This window comes from Miniopterus schreibersii (assembly GCF_964146895.1).
Source record: "Miniopterus schreibersii genome assembly, chromosome: 15".
Classification (NCBI taxonomy): domain Eukaryota; kingdom Metazoa; phylum Chordata; class Mammalia; order Chiroptera; family Miniopteridae; genus Miniopterus; species Miniopterus schreibersii.
In genome coordinates this window covers 4,554,605-4,574,563 of record NC_138115.1, presented here as the reverse complement: position 1 = coordinate 4,574,563, position 19,959 = coordinate 4,554,605, and the positions used below count along the sequence as shown (strand labels likewise).

The following is a 19,959-nucleotide window of genomic DNA, read 5'->3' as shown; positions in this document are numbered from 1 at the left end:
GCAATAGGACCTGCAGTTAAGGATGTCTGTGAGTGTGAGAGTGTGTGTGTGTGTGTGTGTGAATGAGTGTGTGAGTATATGTGTCTGTGAGTCTGAGTGTATATGAGTGTGTGTAAGTATGTGTGAGTGTGTGTGTGTGTGTGAGTGCGTGTGTGTGTGTATGTGTGTGTGTGTGTGAGTACATGTGTGAGTGCATGTGTGTGTGTGTGAGAGTGTGTATGTATGTGTGAGTGTGTGTGAGTGCATGTGTGTGTGTTTGTGTGAGTGTGTGTGTGAGTGCATGTGTGTGTGTTTGTGTGAGTGTGTGTGTGTGTGTTTGTGTGCTTTAACTGTCAACCTTTAGACATGCAACAGATAAGACTGGAAGAGCTTGTTTTCAGGGAGGTCTCGTGCCACTGTAGAGAAACTGCTACAAGGCTTAACCTCACATATCTGTTCTCCTGGGGACTAATATTTGCTTCTAACAAGGTGTCTGCTAGTAAAAGGCAGGGACTCCACCTACAACCTTCAACATTCGCTCTTTTTTTAAGCATTGGCATAGTGCTCTGCTAGAAAAATTAGAAACAACAAATAATACATGATCCCAAACTATTGTCTGAGAAGTTGCACCAAAAAGATGTTTTTTGATGTGTGGTTTATAATAATAAACCAGAAATTAAGAAAATATTTGTCTATAACATTAAACATGAGAAATCAGGCTGAGTCCAGAGTTTGAGAGCAGGAAGAAGAGCGCATCTAAGGAAGCAAATGCTCTGATGGGTGAGATCTAGAGGGACAGCTGGCCCAGAAGAAATCAAAGCACATCTTCCTGACTGCCCAGTAAAGGACCCCCCATGGGTACCTCTTAAGAGACATCAGTAGTAACTTACCTTACTCATTATGAAATTCATGGAGTTATATTTATGTTCACTTTTGGAATGACAGTGATCTAAAATAAGCCTAGTTTTCTTTGCATTGCAAAGACAGTAAAGTTGGGAGATTCCTGGCAGCTGTGAGCCTTGTGCGACATTAGAGAAACTGACCAGAAAGGTCTTACCTTCAACACAAGAAGGCTGAGTCCGAGTGGTGCCAGCAACCTGCCCTGGGAAGCAAGAGCACTTGACTGTTCGCGATCGCTCTTCTATGTGGTTTTTGTTACAGCACCTGTGCACAGCAACCACCTCACAGGTCCCCTGCTTGACGTGGTGCTGACCTGGCAGGCGATGGGGGAGAGAAACAGACCCAGTGCTGTTATGAGGAAATGACCACCAAGGACATAAATGATGCCATGGCTACATTTTCCAACTTCTGTGCTGCTTAATCTTTGAAACTTTTTATTTTGACATAATTTCAAACGTATATAAAGGTGTCAGAGAAGGGAGGCTGGAAGATCCTGGGCTCACCTCCGCCCACCCACACACAAAAACTACAACTAAATACAAAGCACCCATCCCTGAGAACCACCTCTAGACCTGCGGAACAGATTCTCTACGACTGAGAACATAAAGAAAAAGCCACATCTTGATGGGTAAGGGGCACTGGAGAGGCATTCCCCAATGGAGGGATATCACAACCCCGGAGGCCCCCTTGAGGGGTGAGGCGTCTGGCCCACCTGGGGCTCCCCAGCCTGGGGACCTGCTCCAGGAAGAGGTGCCCCTAACATCTGGTTGTGAGAACCAGCCAGGCTTCTGTCCCAGAAACTGAGGGGCTCTGGAAAAGAGAGTGTCCCCCCTTCCAGGGCCTGTGCACAAATTCACTCGCTCGGAACCAAAGCACAGGGACAGCAGTGTGAGGGGCACCTGGGTCATATGTGAAAGAGAGGCATCAGCTAACTTTCAGGTGCCTGCCGGGGGGGGGCCTCTGGGAATGGAGGGGATAGCCAGTGCCTTGCTTTCCTCGTCTGCTCTGTGTGCTCTCCTCTCAGCCTGCCCAAGCTGGTGGCGCCAGACCTGACACTCTTCATTAAGCTGCTCCCCACTCCACCCACTCCGCATTCCCCTGAGGACCCACCCAGCCCAACCACCTTCCAGAGCGGTGCTCTGCTCCTGCCCCAGAACCCGGGGCCAGCCCAGTGGGCCTCCACAGTGGGGTCCTGCCCACCAGCAGCTAGAGGATGGCCCTGGCAGACTTTTAAAACAGTACACTGCCCCCCAGCACTGGTGGGTGGCCAAAAGCATCCCTAAAGTGGGGCTGTGGGGCCAGACCCTGCACACCTATGTACCCACAGCAGTAGAGACCAGGCCTCGCAGCATCCAGGAGGCCTGCCCTACACACCAGCAGACCAGCGGCCGTGGCAGTGGGCTTTACAGGCAGCCAGGCCAGAGGCCAGCTGGGGCGCACCCCCAGCAGGCCCGGCCTCACAGACAAAGGAGCTGGGGGCCAGCCCCACCCAACAGAGAGTCCTCAACAGTTGTAGTTCAACAACAACACAAGTCCACACAGAGCCCACACAGGGGACGCCCCTGGAAAACCTGGCCCTGGTGACCAGGGGGACTGTACTACTGGGCCCCACAAGACACCTTCTACATAGGATCACTCTTCCAGTACTGCGAGATCCACCTAACACACAGAAACAGACAGTCTTAGGCAAAAGGAGGAGACACAAAAATATCTTCCAAATTAGAAAACAAGACAGAACTCCAAGGAAAGAACTAAAGGAAATGGAGATGAGCAACCTGGTTCCAAGCAATGGTCATAAGGGTGCTCCTCAGACTCAGGAGATGAATGGAAAAACACAATGAGAACTTCAACAAAGAGACAAAAAATGTTTTTTAAAAATCAGAACTGAGGAATACAATAAATTAAAGGAAAAATATACTAGAGAATATCAACAGCAGATATGAGGCAGGATAACGGGTCAGCAACGTGGAAGACAAAGTAGTGGAAATCACCTAATTGGAAAACAAATAAATTAATAAATTTTTTAAATGAGGAGAATTTAAGGGACCTGTGGGACAAAATCAGGCATCCTGATTTGCATTACAGCGTCCCAGGAGGAGAGAAAAGGGCACAAAACCTATTCAAAGAAATAAAGGACAAAAACTTCCCTAACCTGACAAAGGGAACAGGCATCCAAGTCCAGGAAGCACATGGAACACTCTCTAGGATAGACCACATTATGCCACAAGACAATTCTCAATTAATTTAAGAATAAAATAATATGAAGCGCACATTATGCCACAAGACAATTCTCAATTAATTTAAGAATAAAATAAAAGAAGTGTCTTCTTAGACCACAGTCATATGAAACTAGAAACCAATTACAAGAAGGAAACTGGGAAAAGCACAAACACGTGGAGGCTAAACAACATGCTACTTAACAATTAATGGGTCAACAAAGAAATCAAAGAAAAATAAAAAATACCTTGAGACAAGTGAAAATGGAAACACAACATTTTAAAATCTATGGGACACAGGAAAAGCAGTTCTAAGATTGAAGTTCATAGCAATACAGGCTGACCTCAAGAAATAAGAAAAGTCTCAAATAACAAATCTAACCTTACACCTAAAGGAACTAAAAAATAAAGAAAAAAAGGCCAAAAGTTATTAGAAAGAGGGATATAATAAAGACCAGAGCAGAAATAAATATAATAGAGACTTTAAAAAAAAATAGAAAAGTTCAATGAAAATAGAACTGGGGTTTTTGAAAAGATAAACAAAATTGATAAACCTTTAGCCAGAATCATAATGAAAAAGAGAGAAAGGGCTCAAATAAATAAAACAGGAAATGAAAATGGGAAAGTTTCAACTAACACCACAGAAATACAAGGAATCATGAGATTACCACAATTATACTGTCACTATTTGCAGGTGACATGATACTATACATAGAAAACCCTAAAAACTCCACCAAAAACTATTAGAACGAAAAAATGAATTCAGTAAAGTTTCAAAATACAAAATTAATAAGTGAGTTGTGTTTTCATACATTAATAACAAACCATTAGAAAGAGCAGTCAAGAAAAAAATCCCATTTACAATTGCATTGAAAATAATGAAATACATAGGAATAAATTTAACCAAGGAGGTGAAAGATCTATACACTGAAAACTAAAAGGTATTGAAAAAACTGAGGACACACAAATAAATGAAAGAATATGCCATGCTCATTGAAAGAATCAGTACTGTTAAGTGTCCGTACCACCCAAAACAATCCACAGGGTTAATGCAATCCCTATCAAAATACCAGTGGCATTTTTCACAGGACTAGAACAAATAACCCTAAAATTTATATGGAGCACAAATGATCTCAAATAGCTAACGCAATCTGGAAAAAGAAGAACTTGGAGGTGTCATACTCAATGATTTCAAACTATACTACAAAGCTATAGTAACCAAAATAGTATGATACTGGCACAAAAGTAGCATATAAAACAATGGAACAGAATAAATAACTCAGAAATAAACCAACTTTCACATGGTCAACTAATCTATGACAAAGGACGCAAGAAGATACAATGGGGAAAAGACAGTCTATTCTATAAAAGGTGTGGAGAAAACTGGACAGCTACATGTAAAAATTTGAAACTGGACCACTTTCTTACACTACATACAAAAACAAACTCAAAAGGAATTAAAGACTTAACTGTAAGACCAGACACCATAAAACTCCTAGAAGAAAAATTAAGTAGTAAACTCTTTGACATCAGTCTTACCAATAATTTTTTAGATATGTCTCCCCAAGCAAGGGCAACAAAACCAAAATAAAGTAAATGAGATTACATTAAACTAAAAAGATTTTGCACAGGGAAGTAAACCATCAACAAAATGAAAAGGCAACCCACTGAATGGAAGAAGACATTTGCAACTGACACATACAACAAGGGTTTAATATCCAAAATATATAATGAACTCATACAACTCAACATAAAAAAAAACAAACCAAAAAAAAAACCTGATTTAAAAATAGACAGAGGACCTGAATAGACAGTTTCCCAAAGAAGACATATAGTTGGCCAACAGACACATGAAAAGATGCTCAACATCCCTAACCATCAGAGAAATGGAAATCAAATCACAAGAAGGTATCACCTCTCACCTGTCAGGTTGGCTATTATCAAAAAAACAATAAGTGTTCACTAGAATGTGGAGAAAAGGCAACCCTCATGCATTGTTGGTGGGAATGCAGATTGGTGCAGTCACTATGGAAAACAGTATGGAGTTTCCTTTAAAAATTAAAACTAGAACTACCATATGACCCAGCAATTCCACTTCTGGGTATCTGTCCAAAAAAAAACCAAAAAATACTAACTCAAAAAAATATATATGCACTACTATGTTCATTGCCGCATTACTTGAAATAGCTTAGATATGGAAGCAACCTAAGCATCCATTGATAGATGAGTGGATAAAGAAGATGTGATACACAAAGACACACACACACACAATGGAATATTACTCAGCCATAAAAAAGAATGAAATCTTACATTTGTGACATGACTAGAGAATTACGCTAAGTGAATTAAGTCAGAGAAAGACAAATACTATATGATTTCTTTAATATGTGGAATCTAAAAAGCAAAATAAACAAACAAAACAAAAAGAGGCTCATAGACACAGAGAACAAACCAATGGTTGCCAGAGGGGAGGGGGCAGAGAGAAGACTGAGAAACATGAAGGAGAATAAAAGGTATAAAATCAGTAAGTCACAGGGATGGAATATGCAACATGGGGAACACACGGCAAAAGCAACCGTGTAGGGCATAAGATGGTTACTAGACTTATTGTGGTGCTCACTTTATTAGGCATATAAATGCTGAGCGAACATGTTATATAGCTGAAACTAACATATTGAGTATGTTTTAATTTTAAAAACTTTTTAAGGAAAGAATAACAGTGAGGAAAATAATACTCCAGTGACCATTTGATCATTTCTTCTTCTTCCACTGTGTACTTTTTAGGGTTGTTTGATTTTTTTTACAGTGACTATGTTTTTCTTTTCATATAAAAACAACAAAACTAAGTTTGAACATTTTGTAAAGCTGTCAAGAAGAGTGCAAAAAACTTGACCCCCAAAATACTCAACCCACGGTTATGCTACATTATTCATATGGTACAGATTTCACAGATATAATTAAGATTACTAATTGATTTTAATAAACAGAAATCAATCAGACAGAGAAAGACAAATAACGTATGATTTCATTTATATGTGGAATCTAAAAAAACAAAATAAACAAAGAAAACAGAAACTCAGATGCAGAGAACAAATTGGTAGTTCCCAGATAGGAGAGGGTTTGGGGGCTGGGTGAAAAAGGGGAAGGGATTAAGAAGTACAATTGCCAGCCCTGGCTGGTGTGGTTCAGTGGTTAGAGTGTCGGCCCACATACTGAAGGGTCTAGGGTTTGATTCCCGGTGAAGAGCATGTACCTAGGTTGTAGTTCCAGTCCCCTGCCCCTGTCGCGGTACATGTGGGAGGCAATCAATCAATGTGTCTGTCACATAGATGTCTCTCTCTCTCTCCTCCTCCTCCCTCTCTTCCATTCTCTCTAGAAATCAATGGAAGAAATATCCTCAAGTGACAATTAACAAAAAAAAAGAAGTCCAATTGTCATTTATAAACAGTCGTGGGGATGTAAAGCACAGTGTGGAGAATACAGTCAGCAACAGTACAATAACTATACATCTTGTCAGATAGGTATTGAACTTTTGGGGTAATCACTTTATAAGGTTATAAATGTCTAATCACCATGTTGTACACCAGAAACTAATATAATATATATAATTTTGTATGCCAACTGTAGCTGAAAAATAATTTTAAAAAAAAATAGGTAAAGGACTTGAACAGACATTTCTCCAAAGATGATAAACAAATAGCCAACAAGCATTAGCAATGCTCAGCATCACTAATCATTACGGAAACCCAAGTCACAACCACAATAAGATACAACTCACACCTGTTATGATGGCTACTATTAAAAAATCAGAAAATATCAAGTGTTGATGAAGATGTAGAGTGATTGGAACCCTGAGCACTGTTGGTGAGATTGTAAAATGGTGCAACTGTGGCAGGATAGTAAGAAGCTAGGAAAATCCTGGGCAAGTAGAATGGGGAAACTGAGACAAGAAAATTAAACAAGGCCAAACAGTTTGGGCAGCTTGCAGCCAGCTTGTGAATTGCAAGACCTTATCTTCCCCAACCAAGGACACCTGAGAAGAAATGGTTTATACCCTCCTCCCTAACCAGAGAATACATAACTCAAATCACCCTGGCCTGGGAAATAGAGAAGAGACCCAATTAATGCATTTGTGCCAGTTAACCCCAATGACAGATGAAGTCTGGGGAACAAATAACAAAAATCCCAAAAGTATTGGATAGTATCACTTGGGAAAATGTTAAGCAGGAAAGATAGCTGCTAGGGCAGGAGGAGGGGAAAGGGGGGAGGGGAGTTTATCTCACCCACTAAACAAAAAAGTTAGCAGTCTTGGGACTTGCCAAGATAAAGTCACCAGATGTTCTCACAAATTCTGGGGAAAGCCACAACAGTGTAAAAGGGGGACCTTGAAATCTAGTCTATCCCACAGGGGAACCTTGAAACCTAAAGAGGGGGAAAAGTATAAAACCCTTGAACCCCCACCAGGTGGGGCACTCAGACTAGCTGAGTTGGCTGCTTGTGCTTTATGCCAAGTTTATTCTTAATAAATTCACTTGCTTTGCTTCAACATTGCTTTCTGTCACTAGTCTGAATTATTTCTCTCGAGGGTAACAAGAGCCAAGGAGGGGAGGCCCGAGCCCCCTCCGACTCAGATGGCTCTCTGGTAACACCAGTATAGAAAACAATATGGAGTTTCCTCAAAAAATTAAAAATAGAGCTACCATGTGATCCAGCAATCCTACTTTTGGAGACATATAGATATATCTATAATTGAAATCTAAGAATATATATCTAAGAATTGAAATCAGGGTCTTATAGAGGTATTTGTATACCCATGTTTATAGCAGCAGTATTCACAAAAGCAACCTGGGTAAACAAAATGTGATCTATATATACAACCAATGTAATTCAGCCTTAAAGATTAAGCAAATACTGTCAAGTACTATACAACATGGATGAACCTTGAGAACATTATGCTAAGTGAAATAAGCCAGACTCCTCACACACATACACATACGCACACACACACACAAATACTGCATATATTCCACTTATTTGAGGTATGCAAAGTAGTCAAACTGATAGAAAATAAGTGGAATGGTGCCTAGCAATATTAAAAGGTTCTGGAAATCTGTTTCACATAAATGTGAATATACTTAACACCACTGAACTGTACACTAAAAAATGGCTATGATAGTACATTTTGTTTTTTAAAAGTAAATAATTTTTTTTTTAAAGTAAAGACACATTTTGGAGCTAGGAAACAAATTTAGAAAGAAAAAAAGTGGGAAGTTATCCTGGATTATCCAGGTGGGGCTACTGTGATCTCGTGAGCCCTTAGAGGCAGAGCACTGACGTAGAGGGAAGTCGGAGATTTAAATCAGGAGGAGGACCCAGAGGCCCGTTGCTGGCATGAAGGAGGGGCCAAAAGTCAAGGAAATGGAGACCTCAGTTCTACAACCACAAGTGCTGAATTCTGCGACCAACCTGAGCACATTTGGAGAATTCTTCCCCAGGGCCTCCATAAAGGAACGTAGTCCTGCTGGTACCTTGATTTTAGCACAGTGGTGAGACCCTGTGCCAGACTTCTGACCTACAGAGACAGGCCTCTAAATGTGTAGGAATTTGTCACAGCAGCAACAGCAAACTAATACAAGGCCTTTTACCCAGGTCCACTCCATGTAAACTTGTGGTCTCATCTGCTTTATCATTCACTCTCTTTCATATATTTATCTGATCCATTTGAGAGTAAGTTGCAGACATCATACTGGCCAGGGTCCTTTAGCCTTCTTTAAGCAGAAACTTCCTCAGCTTTTCTCTTTCTTAACCTTGACATTTTAAAAGATTACATGCCAGTTATTTTGTAGACTATCCTGCAATTTGGTTTTGCTGGTATTTCCTCGTTTAGATTCAGGCGACACCTCAATTCTCAGTGCATCATATCAGGAGGCAATGAGGCCCATTGCCCATTATTGGTCCTATTTCCTTTAAGCACATGGTTAAACTGGTGTCTGCCAGTTTCCCCATTTGCAAAGGTACTGTTTTTCCCTTTATAATTAAAAAGCATTTTAGGGGGAGATATGAGACTATATAAATATTCCATTTTTCATTAAACTTTTATCCATTATTTTTAGCATCCATTAATGATTTCCACCTGAATCAATTATCAATATGATGGTTGCAAAGCTGATTTTATATTGATGTTCAAATTATCTCAGATCTAGATAGAAAAGCCCTCAAAGTGGCAGCATGCCATTCTGAAATATCCCTGTTATTAATGCTCTGAGACCTTACTAACTTTCTGGCTCAAAGGATGTGCCAAGCAGATTTAAACTTCTCGCGGCACTCGTCATTTTCTCCAAGGAGCCATGATTATTTCTTGTGGGGCATTAGATTTAGAAACCAAGACCTTGGCACACAGTTTTACTCATTGCTGCGAGGGAGTGATTTGAGGTTGAAGGGCAGGTGGAGACCTGTGTGTGTACAGCGCAAGTTCACACTGATACCTCCAGTTCGAAGCTACCCCGCAGCTCTCACTACTCCTCCACCGTTCTCTATTTGTAGCTCCCATCGCCAACAACGAGAAAGCTGACCTCCACAATCCCATAACGCAGGGAGAGCGGTTTGTTTAATTTATATCACAATGCATTTTATTAGTGAGGAGTGTTTTGTTATAACAACAGAAACTCATCTGAGCTAAATTAAGCCAAAGAGAATTTATTGGAAAATTATCAGGAGGCTGCAGAACCAAGAGAGAGCTTATCTTAATGATAAGTGGATGTTCCTCCTGGTGACCCTGAGAGCATAAAGCCATTGTGTGAGTCTGTCAGACTGCTCAAGACAATGTCAGCTGTGAAAATCACCATCTCAGTCCCTATGTCCCTGCCTCCTACTATCCACAGCTTTGTGCAGGCCCTTCCCCCATGGTAGTGGTTGGTCTTTATGATCAAGAGCAGGCAGGAGTGATGACGTCACTCACAAGACTGGGTGGCCACCCTCTCTGTGCACCTTGGATCACTTGCTCTGGGGAAACCGTGGCATGAGCAGCCCTATAGAAAGTCCTGTGTGGCAAGAAACAAACGCCTTCAGCCAAAGGTCCTGGAGGCAAGCGTGGAAGCAGACTCCAGCCCACACTGGGCCAGCGCTGATCTGTACGCCACAGTGCAGCCCACCCAGTGGTGGCTTGTCACTTCCATGCTCAGGTTATAGAGATGGTACATTCGCTTGCCTGCTCCTCACTCACCCCGGGGAAACCATGTTGAGTGTGGCTCTATGAAGAGGCCCCTGGGGCCGAGAACTGAAGTCCGCGGCCACCAGCCAGTTCCCTGAGTGAATGTGGAGGTGCCCGCTGCAGCCGACCTCAACCCCCAGTCTTCACAGACTGCAACACCGAGGATGGCTCAACTATAATCCCACAACTGAGGCAGGACCACCCAGCTGAGCCGCTCCCAGATTCCTGGTGCTCGGGGTCCCTGTGAAGTAACTAGTCAATTGTTTTAAGCTTCTAAGATTTCAGCTAATTTGTTGCATGACAACAAATAACTAACGCACCCTCTCTGGCTGCACCCGGATGAGTGACTTACCTTTGCTCTGATAATAAAACAATGTGAACAAGATTGAAGAAGAGGCAATGTTTAGAAATTATTAATAAAAGACCACCTTTTGGAGCCCCCTCATGATTTCCAGATATATCATTTACATATAAATTTTTCTGTGAATTACAAGCAATCTCATCATCATTAAGAGGTTTCAGCAGGATTCCCACTGGCAAGTGCTGTCCTTGGTTTCTGCTGTTTGGTGCATGTGCTTCAAATAACCAGTTTAAAAATAGTCTATAATTCTGTTTTTTTAATCCATAAAGATAAGCCTTCTGTGATAGGCAGTCAGACAGACATGAGCAGAGCAAGGAAGATGGGCCAGGTACAGAAGAAGGTCATCAGAGTGGAAAGCCCTGCATAGCAATGGACAATGTAGGGTGGGACCTCGCCCCCAGGGTGGCCTTTCCTCCCCTAGCATATCGATAGTCATGTGGTTTGGACCCCGTGACCTTTTCTGCCTAGAGATGACATTTAGGCCTCAGTTGTGTTTCAGCTCCAGGCCCAGAAAAGCAGCAAAACCAGCCACAGCTGACCTCAGGACCAGCTGCATTGGATGATGACCCCTGCCCCAAGCAGACCAATCAGTGGGGACCACAGCCTGAAGGGACACACTGGAAAGCTGCTGACTATTATAATGAGACCTTTCCCTGGGGCCTCCCCTAAAATCTCCTCCCTTAAAACCATTAGGACGGGGGAGCCAGCGCTCTCCTTCCAGGGAGCATGCCCATGCCTTCCCCTTCCCCTTCCCCTTCCTCCCCCCACCCACCAGGCAGGTTACCATCAGCTTCCTCAGTCCCAAGCTCCAAGGGCCTTTCCTTTACCTCTATAACTTGTTTCCTAAGCCCATTTCTTCTAGGAATTACTTCTCCTACCTCTGTATTTATCAAATAAATGTTCTCTTATAGTTGGAGTCTTGGCTCTGAATTCTTTCCTAGCCGGAACCCACGTACCAAGGTTGCTGAACACAGGTCTGGTCTAAGACCACTGGACTAACACACAGTGCCATTCCTACCACCAACACTTCCACAAAATAACCTTTATATTATTCCGAATTTTTCTGGCCCTCCCCTGTCCTACTATCTTAGAAGTTGGTGCAAGCAAAATTCAATTATGGGTGAAAACAAATACAAAGGTAACTTCCATTTGTAAAACATATAAAAGAAGAGCCAGTACCCTGAGAATCAACCAATCTGTAGTTTCCAATCTACTACAGAAGGAAGCATAAATGTGAAGGAATTAAAACTATAAACTTAATTAAATGTTCATAACAAGAGTGTTGATTTCCCATAGGTAGTTGTATACAATCGTAAAAAAAATTTAATAGTAATTCCAATGTCAGGAGCAACACAGGGCTTTAGCTGACTAAGCAGAAAGGCGAGGACTGGGAGGAATTGGCGGGCAGGCCCTCGTCTGGCCTCTAATCGCAAATAAGCACCTCGGGTAACATTCCCTGACAGCTGACCGGCCACGTGGGGCCGAGTGGATCCATCCCACGTCCTCTCTCACCGACTGCCCTCCCTGTTGGCCACCGTCTCGGTTGCTCCAACTGCAATAACAAAACACACACTGGGTGGCTTAAACAACAGTAATTTCTCATAGTTCTGGTGGCTGGAAGTCTGGGATCAAGACACGGGCCAGCCCAGTTCCTGGTGAGAGCTCTCTTCTGGCTCCCCACCGCCACCTGGCAGCTGTGTCTTCACATGGCAATAACGTGCTCTTGCGTCTTCCCTGTTTTATAAGGACACCAGCCCTATCAGACTAGGCCCCACCTTTATGACCTCATTCAACCTTTATCACCTCCTCGAAGACCCTGTCTCCAAATACAGTCACACTGGGGGTTAGGGCTTCAACATACGGATTTGGGGTGGGGTGGGGACACATTCAGTCCATCATGCCTTAATTAGGTTTTAAATGACCCCAGGGAGTCTATACTAAAAGTAGCTTTAAACTTGATTAAAAAAATAAAAGAAATATGCTTTAGTAACTTCTTAGAATACTCAAGAAGCATTGGGACATTTATTAATAATATAGTTTGCTTAGAATTTTGTTGCTACTTAGAAAACCATCGACGAATGCAACTGAAGGTGTTTTTCCCTATTCAAACTTGTCTGAATGATCGGCTCACCAGCCAGGCCTTTATTCATTCACACAGCACTGATGACTGTATTTTACTGACTTTAAGATACATATTTGTTCATTTTCTAACATGTCAGGGGGTGTCACAACTGGTAGCATCTCACCACAATAACAACTGGTGTTGCTTTTCTTTGTTAGAAATACACAAAATAGCAGTACGTCTCACACTGACAGCATCAGGTTTATAATACAGTAGGTTGCGGGCACTGTTCTAAAGTCTTTACAAACATTATCCTGTGTCATCTTACTAAAGTGCTACAATGTAGGTGCTATTTTTATTTTACAAAATGTACAAAAATTAACTTACCCAAGGCTGCACACCTAGAAAGCGGGAAGAGGTGAGCTTTGAACCCAGACAGTGTCCGTGTCCTCACAGAGGGAGGGACGGGGGCGTGAAGTAGCCAACGGCACCCCAAGTAAAGCCGAGTGCCATGGGCCTCAGCAAGTCACTAGCCGGGCTCGGCTTCCCGCTGAAGACCGCTTTCCTGCCTGGCCGCGGGCGTGGGCTCGCGGCCACAGCGCTTCGCGGGTGTGTGCCGTTGACCCTGGACGGCGGCCTCGGACTGCGGGTGTGCCTGCTCCGTGTACCCGCAACTCCTGGCCCAGGAGACGGGCCGCAGGCAAATGCCCAGAGCGCGGTGGCAGGAGACGAGGGTCCAGACCAGGCTCCCGCAGAAATCACTGGGCAGCTCGTTTGATAACACTGTATTAGTCGGGGTTCTCCAGAGAAAGCACCCAGAGGATATGAGTAGATAGAGAGAGAGAACGGGGGGAGGACCAGAGGGGAGAGTCCAACCCCTCCTCGGGAAAACCCTCAGGGATTTCCATTTGGAATCTGCTTGTTGAGACCAGAGGCATCTCTCTTCTTTCCTGCTCTCTCCTGAACCCCAGCAGGCCTGGCACATAGTAGGGGCTCAAATATTTGTCTCCACAAGTAAGTTCCCAAGTTCATCCGGCTGAATGTCCCACGGCTACCAGTCTTAGCTTCTATATTGTGACATCTCCCTCTGTGACTCAAAGCCACCCTGGGGCAGGGAGAGGGAGTTGTAAGGGAAATGCTGGGAAGACAGGGCGTGTTTTCCAAAGGCGGGGACTCGCCACAGCCCCGCCCTCTGCTCGCATCCCCCGAAACCTTGTGTGCAGCCCTCTCCTTCCTCTGTTCTGTGTCCAGCAGAAGCCTGTGGTCTCGACAAGCAGAGGTCCCAGACGGAGGCCTCCGAGGGCCTCTGGGGAGATGCTCGCCCCGCCTGCCTGGGAGCAAAGGGAGCGGGCCGGGAGCGACTGGGGGCTGGCGCCAGCTCCGGGCCAGTACTGTCACCGAGCCCCTCGGGCCCGCTTTCCTCCTGTGTACGTGGTCGAGGGCCCACCTCCCGTGCTGGTTATGAAGCTTCAACTAAAGTGCTCGGTGAGCATAGTAAGCCGGTCGGGGCGCCCCAGGTGTTGGGGAAATGGCTTGTTCCTTTGGTTCAAGCTTCACTCGGTCAGGTTTGCTGAGCATGTGCTGTGCCTTTCGCATGGAAGCGCAGCGCTGAGTGAAAGGAAAGTCCTCTCCAAGGACCTCGCCCATTTCAGAAAAGAAACCAACGCCGCAGGAGAGACCCAACTTGATAGAGAGGCCTGAGCACGCCACTGAGGACGCTAAGGCAGAAGTTCAAGGGCAGGACGTGCAGACGTCGGAGGGAAAGAGGCCCTTGCAGCCGGGCCTTCGAGGGGCTTAGTGGGAGAAGCAGCGGAGAGGCGGCCGAGGGCAGGCGGCCCGTTCCGCAGGCTGCGGCCACTGGGGGCTGGGCTCGCGGCACCATGGGACCGGAAGCCCCTGGACATTTTGAACTTACAATGACGCGATCTGACACTTTTAAAGGGTCTACTGTGATCAGGACAGACTAAAGAAGAGCAAGGATGGGGGCAGGGACACAGCTCCGGTCACAATAAGCACAGCGGGGTCATAGTGCCCTGGGCTGAAGTCACAGCAGGGAAATGGCCGGAGGTGGACTTCTGGGGGTGCTGAGGAGAGGTGGTGACAGGGTTTGTTGATGGGTTTACCATCGGGCTCGAGAGGAAGAGAGGGGTCAACACTGACTCCCAGTTGCTGTCCTGAACAAGGGGAAGGGTGGGCCCGGCCCCTAAACCCATGAGGGGACCAGGAGCTTGGTTAAGTCTCGGACGCTGAGTAGGTGGCTGCCTGAGGGAAGCAGAGGCCGCTAGACGCCAGAGTCTGGAGTTGGGGAGAGAAGTCGATTTTTAAGACGGACATTGGCTCACCACCGGGACATGGGGATGGTGTTTAAAGCATGAGACTGGATGAGATCCCCACGGGAATAACTGTAGCCAGAGGACGAAGAAAAGCATCACTTCAAAGTTAAGAGCTCGGGAGACAGGGAGCAGTCAGCAGCCCAAAGAGGGAGCAGAGTAACGCGGGCAGCGGGGGAGCCCTGGGCAAGGCTCCGGGATGGACAAGGAGTCCTGGCAAGTGCTGCGCGAATTCAGGTGAGAGGAGAAGCACTGGGTGTCGCGATATTAAGGCCACAGGTGGCCTTAACAAGAAAAGCATCAGTAGAAAAATGGAAGTGAGTCATGACGGCAATGGGCCGAGAGGGCAAAAAGGGGGCAACTGGGGACAACAATTATAGTGAGAAGCCGCGTTGTAGGGGAGGGCAGAAATGAGCATGTCCCTGATAGGGCACACGGGTATTAGCACACGTTTTTGCAGTGGGAGAAACTGCAGCATGTGTACGCTGATGGAGGGACCCGAACGGAGGGGACAGCCACAGCGCTGCCTGAGGAGGCGGGGGGGGGGGACAAGGGGTGGCATGGGACAGGAGCGCAGACAGCTCGTTCACAGTCCTCTGGTTTTCTGTATATCGCCCTTGTGGAGAATGGTCTACATGGGAGCTGTGTTTCTTGCTACGTGGACATTCATTAAAATCATCACAATAAAAAAACACACCCAGCCACACAAAACTAGTTCCCACTCAGCACCAGGGGCTGTCCATCAATTCTGCTACCCTGCTGCTGTCAGTGACGGTCCAAAACATCCGCAAAGGGTAAAGAATTTCAAAACAATAAAAGGGACATTAGAGATCTGCTTGAATACCATTGAAGCCATTCATTGAGAATTTGGCAGATTTGGGTCAATAACTGAAGAGGAAACCAACTGGAGAGACTGTTCAGGAAAGAGTGACTGAAGGGACAAAGGGCTAAAGGGAAGCCCTTGGGGAAGGGAAGCCCCTGAGGCTTCTGGAGACATTTACAATCATGGGCAAAAGGCAGTTACAGCATAAAGTATGATGCATTTTACTGAATTAGGATTTTTTCCCTGAGCAGCCATGCGGCGCAATCCAGTCTAATCTATCCCGGCTCTTTCCCTTTTCCCGTGAGGTCCTGCCTCCTGTGCTCCCAGCCTCACTCAGGGAAGACTGTCCCTCTGCTGAGCACTCGGTCCCTGGGGAACTAACTGCACTGTTCCGTTCTAACAGACACTACAAACAAAAATTCTCAACAACTAATTGTCAAAACAAAAAAATATATGTTCTAACCCAACACACCCCACTCTCTTACCTTAGCTTTTGAGATATCTAAAAACTTCCCGTGCTCAGGAGTTCTAATGAGTCTTAAAATTTTTCTTCCCTCACTACTCAAAACAACACCTGTTCTAAGGACTTCTCTCCACATCTCTCTCAATCAAAAGTATCCTATCTTTACATTTTTCTTGAAAAGTACACCAAAAAGTAGATATCTTGAGATAAGCACCATGGAATAAAGGCTCTGAGAGGATCGCTTATTAAATGAACATTGGTCTAGGGAATACATTACACAAACACACACACACACAAATACACACAAAATAGCTCCCAGTTAAACTGTAATATAAAAGATGGCTTCAATTAATAACATATACTTTCAAATTTTACATTGAGATATACTAACATTTTAGTGACCTAATTCTAAAAGTTTGGTAAGAGGTTACTAGGTACCTACTAGAACAGCTAACCATAGAAATGACAAAACCAACTGCCAGTGAAAACGTGGACCAACTGGAATTCTCATACATTGTTGGTGGGATCCAAAATAGCCACTTTGGAAAGCAAGCTTGCAGTTTAGTACAAAGTTAACCATACACTTACCATATAGCCCAGCAACCCAAGAGAAGTTAAAGCATGTTTTCACACAAAGACTTGTATGTGAATGATTACAGCAGCTTTTTCCCCTACTAGCAAAAAGCTGGAGACATCCCACATGCCCATCGCCTGGTGATACATAAACAAATGTGGTATATTCAAACAATGGGATACTACTCAGTGATAAAAATGAACTACTCACACACACACAGTATGGGTGAATCTAAATGCATTATGCCCGCTAAAGGAAACCAGAGGCAGGAGTCTACATGCTGAATAACTCCACTTATATGTCAATCCAGAAGAAGCGAAATTATAAGGACAGAAATCAGGTCGGCAATGGCAAGAGGCTGGGTGTTGAGGGAGAGGGTAGATTGAAAATGTGCCCAAGGGAACTTTTGAGGGAGATGAAAATTGTCTGTATCTTAAATATGATGATTCCACTTACTGTATACATTTATCAAAAAACATCAAACTGTACACTTGAAAGAGGTGATTGTGTTTTGTAAATTATGTCTTAATAAAACTGACTTTAAAAAATGCAAGCTGCCCGGCTGGGCGTGGCTCAGGGGTTGAGCCTCAACCTAGGATCCAGGCGATCAGGGTTCGATTCCCGGTCAGGGCACAGGCCCGGGTTGCGGGCTCGGTCCCCAGTGGGGGCGTGCAGGAAGCAGCCGATCAATGACTCTCATCATTGACGTTTCTATCTCCCTCCTTCCCTCTCCTTTCCTCTCTCTGAAATCAATAAAGATTTTTTTTTTTTTTAATGTAAGCTGAGAGGTACTCTGGAATTGATCCAAAAACTCAGTAATTACACCCCCAATAACAAACCAAAACAAAGGCAGACAGTGTCAGAATCAGATAGACAGACAGAGGAGCTCCATCCAGCTTGGGAGCTTCGAAGTTGTGACCAAAATCCAAACAAGGAGAGGCCCCTTTCCCACCTTCCCAGAGTAAACTTAGAGGAATGAGGAAAGGGTCCTCGCAAGCCCTTGGGGATTTGCCTTTTTAAAGAAGGTGGACTGGCTTATTTCGCTTAGCATAATATTCTCCGTCCAAGAAAGACAAACATCACGTGACCTCACTCATATGTGGAATCTAAAGACCAAAATAAACGGATGAACAAAATAGGACCACAGACATGGAAGCATGGAACAGACAGACAGACAGACCTGAGAGGGAAGGTGAGAAGAGGGCGGGAAGAGATTGACCGAGGAACTTATAAGCACATATTCACAGCCCATGGACTCAGACAATAGACAGGTGAAGACCTGGGGAGGGAGGAGATGAGAGGAGGGGAGTAAAGGGAAAAAAAGGGGGGACATCTGTAACACTCTCAACAATAAAATAAATAACAAAAAAAGAAAATGGGAAGAGGGAGGTGATCTAAACAAGTGGATGAATCTGTTTCCAAGCTTCCCACCTAGTTTTTTGCCACTCCAGGTGACTCCAGAAATCGCAATATAAAATAAACTTTGAAAAAAACTGAACACACACAAACACACACTCAGGAGAAAACCACCAAGAACATATACCAAAATAACAAAAGTGGTTGTCACTGGATACAGACAGAATTACAGAGATTTTAAATTTCTTCTGCTTTTCAGATTTTCCCAAGTTTACTCTTGCAATTAAAAAAAAAATTTTAATGAAAAAAAAGGTCAGAACACAAATGATAAATTGGAGGAAATATTTGCAACAAGACAAATGAAGGTACGTTCTTCAATATGTAGTAAGTTCTTAAAATCAATAAGTAAAGATCATTGAAAATCCAAAGAATCATGAATGAACAGAGAACTGGAAATGAAATACAGATTGCTTATAAACATATGAAACAATGTTCAACCTCACTAATAATTAAAGAAATGCAAATTAAAACAACTCAGATGGGCAATAAAAAAGCTTTATGATTTAAAGTATTTGGCATAATCCTTCAGGAAATTGTTATACTGTATATATCGTAATTAATATTAGGACATTTTTAGAAATATGCATCAAAATTTTAAATGTGCATACCTGATAACTCAGCAATTCTACTTCTAGTAATTTGCATATTTGTCTAAGAACTGGCATATTTGCGTTACATACACAAAGGTCATGTACAAGGCTGCTCAGACCAGTACTCTCCCACAGACCAAAAAACTGAAAACAACCTAACTGTCCACCAACAGAGGACTGGTTAAGTGAGCTATGCAAGGTCCCCATGATGTAGGAGGGAGGTCTGCAGGGCCTGGCATCACATATGTTCCAATTTCATCAGCATGATTAAATAAATAAAGCAAGTTACAGGACAGTATGAACAGCATTCTTCTCTTGTGTTTAAAAATAGCACAGATAAGTTTGAGTGTTCATGGAAAACTGATGGAAGAAATGCAAGAAAATGGTTACTACGGTTAACCTCGAGGTGGGGGAGCGTTTGAATATCCTTTGTACTGTTTCCGATGTTACCGTGAATATGTAATCACTTTTATAACCACTTTCCCCTGACTAATACGCTGCACCTTGGTCTTCCACTTTGTAAATGGTAATGCTACTTGCCCAGCCCATCTCCAAAGGTAATTGCGAAGACTAAGAAGAAAACAGAGGCAGGACAGTGATTTGTAAGCTTTATAGAGTGATAATAAACTGCATAAAAGTTAGGTATTGTTGCTAATCGTGATTTTTTTAGCTACAAGAAATCATTTTATGACCCAGAATTTACAACAAACGTGTCTGAGGAAAATTTAATTTAGGGGGAAGAGATAAATGAGAGATAAAGGCTAAGAACGTTGCTATAAAATGCATTAGTGGAGGAAGGCTTGTGTCTTATTTTCCCTTAAGATCAAAGCAGAAAAAATAAAATGGGTCTAGAAAAATACACAAAAGCTCATGCAAATGCTTTTTAAAAAACATTTCTATGCTAAATAAAAGTTTAATCTAATATAACATGTTTTGAGGTTCTTAAAAATGAGGATAACCACCTCAGATGAAGACCCACGGACACCTCACAATTACAGGAGAGTCAGCTGAGGCCAAGGTGATCCAAAGAGAAAT

The 19,959-nt window shown here is 43.7% G+C and overlaps 1 protein-coding gene across 1 annotated transcript in view; it reads right to left on the bottom strand.

The window, feature by feature from the left end:
- TAFA4 (TAFA chemokine like family member 4) overlaps nucleotides 1-19,959 on the bottom strand; it is a 129,334-nt gene that overhangs the window by 14,031 nt on the left and 95,344 nt on the right. Inside the window, exon 5 of the mRNA XM_081159650.1 lies at nucleotides 1,037-1,192. Coding sequence (XP_081015776.1) covers nucleotides 1,037-1,192 — 156 coding nt within the window. The remainder of the gene's footprint in view (nucleotides 1-1,036; nucleotides 1,193-19,959) is intronic.